General features: G+C 36.5%; 1 protein-coding gene across 1 annotated transcript; it reads left to right on the top strand.

The window, feature by feature from the left end:
- The first annotated feature begins 7983 nt into the window (after nucleotides 1-7983).
- Nucleotides 7984-8846, top strand: LOC107600877 (THAP domain-containing protein 5-like). Its single transcript, XM_016292854.1, has 3 exons — nucleotides 7984-8114; nucleotides 8189-8372; nucleotides 8529-8846. The coding sequence occupies exons 1-3, from the start codon at nucleotides 7984-7986 to the stop codon at nucleotides 8844-8846; spliced, it is 633 nt and encodes a 210-aa protein (XP_016148340.1).
- Nucleotides 8847-9110: the final 264 nt, after the last annotated feature.

Raw genomic sequence — 9110 nt, forward strand, 5'->3', positions numbered from 1 at the left:
TATATATATATATATATATATATATATAAAACGAATAAATAGGCCTATACGAGAAATATATTTTAATAATAAATTAAGAAAATGAAAGAAAAACTGTGCAGTACGTAGCCTAGAGTTTCGCTTCATTTTTGTGCTGCGTGAAAGGAAACCAGACTGCAGAAAGCGGGATTGTATGTACACAAATAAAAGCAAACCTTTTACAATTCCGATTATCTTTATGACTAAAAGGAGTAGGTTGCTTCCACTGTTAGAAGGGAAAAATTCAAGTGACTGCGCCGGCAGCCGGAGTGAGGGGAACTAAAATAGCCTAGCTATGTTTACAGTGTTTATTATAATGTTTGTAAACATTTCATGGTGGCATTAGGCCTATTTCTGAATGAAATAATAAAATGCGACTTATACGCAACTTGTTTTTTTTCTCTATAAAAAACTTTTTTTTTTAAATGCGTAGCGTATTTTAACCATGCAGCAAACCTTTTTAAATATTTGTCTGATATTTCATGTTTGCATCATGGTGACAGGCTGAAAGCTGCTGTTGTTTTCACAGAACATTTATAGTTAATGATAGTCTACTGGTGTTATACCTTCAGTCATTTTGAATTTGAATTACCGTGACTTTTGACATTTTTTAAAAGCATTTTCCTTGTATTATTTCTGAACACATAATATGTATAAGACAAGTTTGTACAATATGTACTTGTAGTTTATGCATCTTTTCTGCAAAGATATTTAACAAGTGATTTGTTTAACATTTACATCATGTTGACAACTTCATGTGTGCTGCACTTAGAATAGAATGTTCTTTAACTAGAGGGTTGTAGTTACATTTTCAAGTTGACTAGTTAAAAATCGTAAAAAATCGAGAATCGGTCAAACATTCTAGAAAAATCGAGATTTTAATTTTTTTGCAAAATCACCCAGCCCTACTTTAAAGCATATCCTGTTATGTTAATGACTACTTTATTGATTAAGAGTTGAAAGCTAAATTCACCTTGAGAATGACAATGCACTGAAATTGTGTCCATCTTAAAACATGCAATATTTATGATTATAGTTTGCTGCAGGGAAAAAAGGTTCTCCCATCACAGCTGCTAGGGATCAAAACATCACACTCAGTCAGATTTTATAATACTTAATCCATGGCAGCATATCAACTAGGCTACATCATGCAGAACACACCCACACAAACCATGCAACAAACACACAAAACCTGAAATAAACCAGCATTTCCATGCATTATATATAAAAAAGCATCCAGACCTCAAAAATATCTTGTATCCTCGTCACATATCCTACCACTTACATTCAGTTCAGGTAAGTGCGATGATGCTTCTTAAAATGATGATGAGTGCATGAGTATGCAGAAAACAAAAACTCTCTCTGACTGCATTTTTCTAACCATCTCCTCTGCCTCTCGCTGCAGTGCAGACAAAAGCATCAGCGCTGCAGTGACGGGCCTGTGTGGGGCGACAGCCAAGGTAGAGCCCAGCCCATGCGTCTCTCTTTTCCAGAGAATAAGGAGAAAAACACTTCACAGTTTTTTCCCTTCCTACATTGACAATTTTCATTTTATTTTCTCATTGCTACTACACAGCAAATCAGGGCAGAGACACACACAAACGCACATATTTTACCTTCAGTTTGGGTTTAAGAAACTTGGACATGGTAACAGGTGTCTCGAGGGTGGCTACAAAGCGTAATGTAAAACAACATTATTGGTTAAAACATTGAGATTGGTTATTAAAAATAGAACTGGGACAAATGCACATAAACTAGGGCTGCATGATTAATAGTATTTTAATCATGATTTCTACTCCTCTCAATTAATCAGTCATGATCGTCTGCAATATTGGCCAGCTGGATATATTTCCTAAAAATGTTACCGATCTCCACTTGCGAAATTCTTCTCAAATGGAAGTGGCATACAGCCAGTCTGTGTTCCTTTAAGTGGCCGAAGTGCCATTTGATGCAAACCTACAAATAACGAACTGTATGTGAATGTGGTTGCAGAATAAATGCAGTTACGCAACCTCTGTGCTACAATACAAAGACTTTGATAAACATAAATGTTTGCATAATTATGCATGAACATAATTTGGATTTATTAAAATTTATATTAGGAATATCACCATTTCAGCTTTTGAAATATTTTTAAGGTTTTATCAGTTCATAATGTAGTCAGTGTGTTAATGTACTGTAAAAAAATTATAAAAGTCCTGTGTATACGTTAACATTCTCTGGAATTTTTTGCAATAATTCTGATCAAATGTAAAAACAACAACAAAAATCTCAAATAAGAACAGTCATGATTAAAAATCACACTTATAATTTTTGAGCAAAATAATTGTGATTATCAGTTCAACCATTATCGTGCAGCCCTAACATAAACCATTTAATACAATCAAGGCCTGGTTAAATTCAGGCCTTTTTGAGCCAAGGTATATCATGTAGTATTATATCAGCTCATGCACAACACAGACCACAGGAAAAAGACCATCTGATACATGTCAAAGTGACAGTATAGACGTGAATGCAAAATAAGGGTGTCCCTTAGAGCCTGGTAAATAAAGTAGACCACTTCAGGTTTGTGTTACACCAGGATGCAATGTGAAACCAGTAGGGCAGGGTAAAAAATATTGATATCTCGATTTTAATCGGTTCTTATTTTTACAAAACGATATCGATTCTTAAATCCAAAGAATCGATTAGTCTAGCCTGTTTTCAGTTAATGGATGGAACATTGAAGCACACCTTCCATCCAATAAATCGCAATAAGCATTGTGCGTTGGTACTTTTAATAGGAAACAAAGTCTCAGATTTCAATTTATGTCCATTGTATTGCAGTATTCAAACAATAAATGCAGTTTTGGCGCCGTTTAATGTGGAGTAACAGATCGCTGTAGCGCTTCAGTTTAACAGACGTGAACTGATCATCTCCTCCACATTAATACCAGTTTCAGCACAAAATAAACATGACTAAACATCCGAAGGTAAGTTAAAAGAAAGAGTACAACTTCACAATCCGTATCCTGTCTCATGTAATCGCTCAATCAGTGTTTCAGCTGCGCAAAGACGTCAAATGTGCACGCAAAGAAAGAAGGCGTGGTTTTAGGAACAGCAGTAGTGTTGATGCAGCCATGTCAGAGAGATGGTGTGTGTTTCAGTGCAAAAGCAAAAGCACTTTATTTGGCCTTCCGGAAGTAGATGCAATTAGGAATAATTGGTTAAGATTTATTTACAACAGAACAGCACAACCCAGGTGTTTGAATTTGTGCAACACATTTTATGGACAACAGTTTTTTGAACCTAGAAGAGTACAAGGCTGGCTGTGCACAAAGGCTATTTCTAAAAAAAAAAAAAGGGTAAATTCCGACTTTGCTATGACAATCTGGCGCTTCTGAATCAGCGACTGTAAGTATGTTTACCAGAACAGACAATGGCACAACACACAGCCTTTGGCCTGTTTTCTATCAGCCGTACAAGGCATCATCCTAAGGCAACAGTAACTGGTCTCTGAATAATATCTGTGTCATTATGGACACAGGGCTGCTATGAATTCAATAATCAATTGTTTTTTTTGTTTTGTTTTTCAGTGGCACCATAATGACCTGCACCAACTAATTTCAACATCAGGATTGGTGCAACAGCTTGAAACAAGAAGATTTCTAAAATATGGTAGATTTAAGCAACTACTTGCCTTATTTATATGCAAAAAACTAACTGCAAAACTAAACAAAGTATGGGACCCTGACACTTGGGAGGGGTCAACTAAAATAGTTACACAGCTGCACAAAGGCAACATGTCCCAAAGGAAACCCCCACCCTCCCTTACAACGACCCTGCATGTTATGAGTTACGTTATGAGACAGAAGACCACACCCTTTGAAAGATTCTCAACAATTTCAGAATGCATGCCGTCAGCCTTTGAGGAAACAGGACGAGGAGAACAATGAACATCGATGTATTTGTTTCCGAAACACACTAGACTGTCTACACTGTTGTACAGAGACCGACAAAAGTGTAAAATTCCAGACGCTGACATGACAGGCAGTGCAAGGTTATTTCATAATGCGCAATTGCACAGAGGCACCAGAATTGAAAATAGGCCTCAAGTGCTGATTAAGGGCAACTAAAAATGTAACTGGAAAAGTCATATTATTAGAGATATAGCTTTTACGTCTCGTAGAGATTAGTTTCTGTGTCTGATTTTAAGAACATTACATTTTATGTAACATTCAGAACATTTTAACTACTGGTTTATTGCTTTTTAGCACAAATAATACATCATTTAAAAATGTTAATTAAAAAAAATTATGAATATAAATACATCATGTATGACTACTGGTGTTATTTATGCCATTTTGCGATCTAAATGGTTGCACATTTATTTTTCATCTTTGGCGCCAATTACTAATAATTATCCAGAAATAAATGTATTTAAAAAATGTATTGTATTTGTTTGAGCAAGTAATTTATTCCTTTATTTTCCTATTATTACATGTATTATTTTTGCAAGCTTTGTCTTTCATTTATTATCAGCAGGTCTGATTTTAATATCAAACCAATTATCTGTCTGTCAATTATAATGAATAAGGGGCCCAGTATGAATATTGCAGTTTATAAGCAATGCATGCTAATGTCTGAACACAAAAACATTCATCTTTTTGACTTCAGGAGCTTTTTTATTTGCTCAGCAGGGCTGTTGGCATATCAGCAGTTGGCGTGCATATTAAGTCACTGCTTCACTATAAAAGTCTATGGCTTCAAAAAGCAATGGTGCAAAGCGATAAAATCTTGCAAGCATTTTCAGAGGCAGATGTTTTTTTCTTTGCATACACTTTGCATAAGCCAGAACTTAAGACAGTGCAGTACAGAATATAATATAGTGACAACATAACACACGATCCATTACTCCATCCACACAGTTTAGCCAGATAAGTGCAATTTAATTATTAATCAAATAATTATAACCTGCCTTCAAAGAGTTTATACAGCATATATTTTATTTTAATAACAGTCCAAACATTGTTATACCAGAGGTTTTCCAACATTCACACATTTTATAGGAATAAACCATTATCTAACCAAAACTTCTCAGGAAACAATAAAAGCCAAGCAAAAGCCCAGGCCTCATTTCAGAGCATTAATATAATGATATAGCCTGAATGCATATGTCTAATTCACATTAAGCCAATGAAAATACACAAATTGTATATTCTGAATCGATAGAACAAGGTACACTGTTGAAACGAATGTCTTTGTTTGGAAGAGCATTTGGAATTGGAGGTTGCTGGTTTATCTGCAAGTACTGATGCCTTCCCTATAAACCTAATTAATATAATTAAGTTAGGTTTTAATTTAATCATTTAAAATGTCCCTATGCAGTCACATAGATTTAAATGAATCCTGCACACTGTACTGTATCCGCGCATGTTTCATTTATAATCTAGCCGTGAATATAGGTTAGCTCTCTGCAGCTAACGACTCCATTGGGCAGGGCAATGAAAAGCTTGTCTGAAAAACGTATATAATTCATGATATTGGCATAACAATGTAATAACAGTACATTTATAGTAAAATGAGAGAGGCGTGCTGTTCTGTATATCATTAAACAGATCTTAAACGGTCGTTGAAACGCCCAGCACGGCCCTCAGCATAACAAACGCGGCATAAACCCAAGCATTCCTTTAGTTTAGCACCAAAACGTCCAGGTATTGTGCTTTCTTTGTAAAAATACAGAACGGTACAACTGAAATGTTGTATAATATCCTACCTTGCCGAAGGATTTGCTCTGTGTTTCTGCGGCTGGGTGGCGACCTCAACGAATGAAATAGCAGCGTAGCGCGAGCGATCGAATGGAACGCGCTGCGCGTAGTGCGCGAGACAGTGACATCATTCACTGCAGCAACGAGCCGAACGCTGACGGAAAATGCCGAAGTTGTCTAGCGCGCCCCATAGTGCTTTGAACTTCTGTGTTCTACATAAAACAAAACAATAGATATATGTAATATATTTATTTATATTTCTGTATATAACATAAATAAATGCTGGCTCATTTGATTTTGCAATTTGCTGCTGAACGTCAAGTTTGGATAGTCGATCAATTTAATTTGGTGAATTTCTTGACAGTAATGAATTTAATTGATTCTGTGTCTATTTGTTAAATTCCTGGCAGTACTCCTGGTCTGGAAAACACTGCCATAATAAATATGGCTGGCATTCTAGGATTTCTGCTGTATCACAGTGTCTTGGCACATCCAGGTGAAATTTGCAAGAATGCCTAAATAAAACAGGACAATAATCAAAAAAGACCAACTGAAACAATTCAATTCAAGTTTATTTGTATAGCGCTTTTCACGATACAAATCGTTGCAAAGCAGCTTTACAGGAAATTAAGTTTCTACAATATATTTAGTAGTAACTTATCAGTGGTGACTTTGTCAAATTGATGTACATATGACAGAAATGTACAGTAAAAGTCAGTTAATGACGTAATCAAACAGACGATGAACACTATTAACGGCAATAATTATATGTTGCAATCAAAGTTTCAGGGTTGGCATCATCTGAGGTCCTCTGAGGGGTTGGCACCATCTCTTCTCAGGTGTTCGGTCATCTCAGGTCTTTGTAAGGGCTGAATCCAGACTGAAGCTTGTGTAATTCTTACCACGGGATGTCAATCAGTGTCAGAAACAGAGAAACAAATAGAGACATAATTAGTGCTGTTCCAACCAAGCAAAAATTATTTGTTCAACCCATTAAAAGAGTATTAATGTGTATTTGATCAGATATAACTGCAGTACAAGATTATGAGATGCATTATTTGAATGCCTGGCCAAAGAGATGCATCTTTAATCTAGATTTAAACTGAGAGAGTGTGTCTGAACCCCGAACGTTATCAGGAAGGCTATTCCAGAGTTTAGGAGCCAAATGCGAAAAAGCTCTACCTCCTTTAGTGGACTTTGCTATCCTAGGTACTACCAAAAGTCCAGAGTTTTGCGACCTTAGGGAGCGTGATGGATTGTAGCGTGGTAGAAGACTAGTTAGGTACGCAGGAGATAAACCATTAAGGGCCTTGTAGGTAAGTAAACAGTTTCTGAGTCAAAACAGCTTGACAGAGATCATCTGACTGACATCATTTTCTTTTCTGACTAAAGCATTTCTGGTAGTACCTCATGGAAGAGAGTAATACGGGTATTAAAGGAGACATTTTTGTAAATATAGGCTAGCTAATAATCTTTAAAGTATAGGAAAACAGAAATATCATAGAGTGAGTAGAGTGCTTTTGTAAACAGAAATAACAATAACACAATAAATAGAATACATGTTTAAATTAAACTCAGTCCTCATTTTATTCAGAATACCTTATTTAACGGCCTATTCTTTTGACTTTGGCAGCTAATGGCTTGCAAATCACCCAAGTCTTCCTATATGGAGCCGTTCAAGGTGGTAACCAGTTTCTTTCACAACCCAGTTTTGTCTGTAGTTGAGAATTGCTCTGTTTAACAGTTTTTCTTGAAATAATTGGCATTTTATGAATGCCAATGTTCATTTCTTGAATATGTGTGAGAGAAAAAGGGAGGGTCCAGAAGATTTAGCAGAGAGGAGCAATGTAGCAAAATCTGACTTCAGGAAAATGGAAAAAAAAAAGTATAATAAAAGGAAAACAATGTGTCATGACTAAATCTAAATCTATTCTATTTGTTATTTAAAAACTTGAATTGGTTGAAGTTAAAAAGCTCAGATAGGCTACCCTATAAATGAAGAATCACCAATATATATTAGCTAGTAAGTTAACTTTTTATCCTTTTTTATAACTTTTTTTGAGGTGTCTGAATGCTGCTGCAAAGAAAAGCCCATCCCACAACCATCATGTAAAAAAAACACAAATGTATCTATTCACAGGTGATGTGTAAATCGCCCATTACCACCTTTTACACGAACGAGAACCAGCAATCGCCACACTGTGCATAAAGCCTGTGCATGCAGACATGCAGAATCATTACTCTAGTCTCTGAACTTCGGTTAAGGTCTGTAAACAGAGCTGAAGCGATGCAATCGTGTGATTTCTGCGGATACGGCCCGGGCGAGAATACCCACGGTGTCTCATTCAAGTAAGTTTGCGATCAGTTTGCCGTTTAGCGGTAAAACAAAACCGTTCAGTTACTGATTATCTTGTTTCTCTCAGATTCCCTTTAAAAGAGGAACATCGTCGCCACTGGATAGTGAATATGGGGAAGGATGCGGAATGGACTCCATCTGAATCCTCGTCTCTGTGCTCCGCGCATTTCACTCCGGATTGCTTTGAATCTGGATCAGCGCGTTTACACTCAGAAGCGATTCCGACTCTATTTAATTTCACACAATCTACGGTAAGTCTATCTATCTATCTAGACAGACTTAAAATTAGGTTTATTAGAGTAATCAGAGCCTTCATTCTTTTTATTCACACAGAACAATCAACAGAAGGTTTTAACAAACCATGAACAATAATATTTCAAAATGCTAAAACTTTTTTTGTGTTTCAGAATCAGATGCTAAAGGACACTGAAAATCTCCCTCCACACCAAGGAGCACCTACTGAATCCACCGACTCATCCAGATCATCCTGCTCTGACTGTTATAAACGTCTGCAGGCCACAGAAAGAAATTACCAGCTGAAATTAGCTGCTGCTCAGCTTCAGATAAAAGAGTACAAAAAGAATCTAGCGGAGGAGTCACGGAAAGCAACACAATGGCAGAAGCGAGCAATAGTTTTGCAGAGCGCAATCAGAGCAATGAAACAAAGGGGGTCAATACCTGCATCAAGAAAAACATCTACACCTAAAAATAATCATTTGGACTGAAAAAAAACACATTTTGACGTTGGAGATTAAATGGAGAAATGCCCTTTATTTGCAAACTGAAGCACATAGCAGTTTTCAAAATACTTTAATACACTTAAAGGCACAATATGTAATTTTCGCCGCTAGAGGGCGCATATTCAAAACAAACAAAGAGACAAAGGCGTAGTTTGATGAAGCAGTGACTGAATGTGAAATCATGGGAGTTGTAGTCTTTATCCACACAGCCGATGCAATCCGACGGGACTCGGGCAGAAATCATGTTCA

The sequence above is a fragment of the Sinocyclocheilus grahami genome, unplaced genomic scaffold (genome assembly GCF_001515645.1).
Source record: "Sinocyclocheilus grahami isolate Dianchi unplaced genomic scaffold, SAMN03320097.WGS_v1.1 scaffold294.1, whole genome shotgun sequence".
In the NCBI taxonomy this organism is placed as follows: domain Eukaryota; kingdom Metazoa; phylum Chordata; class Actinopteri; order Cypriniformes; family Cyprinidae; genus Sinocyclocheilus; species Sinocyclocheilus grahami.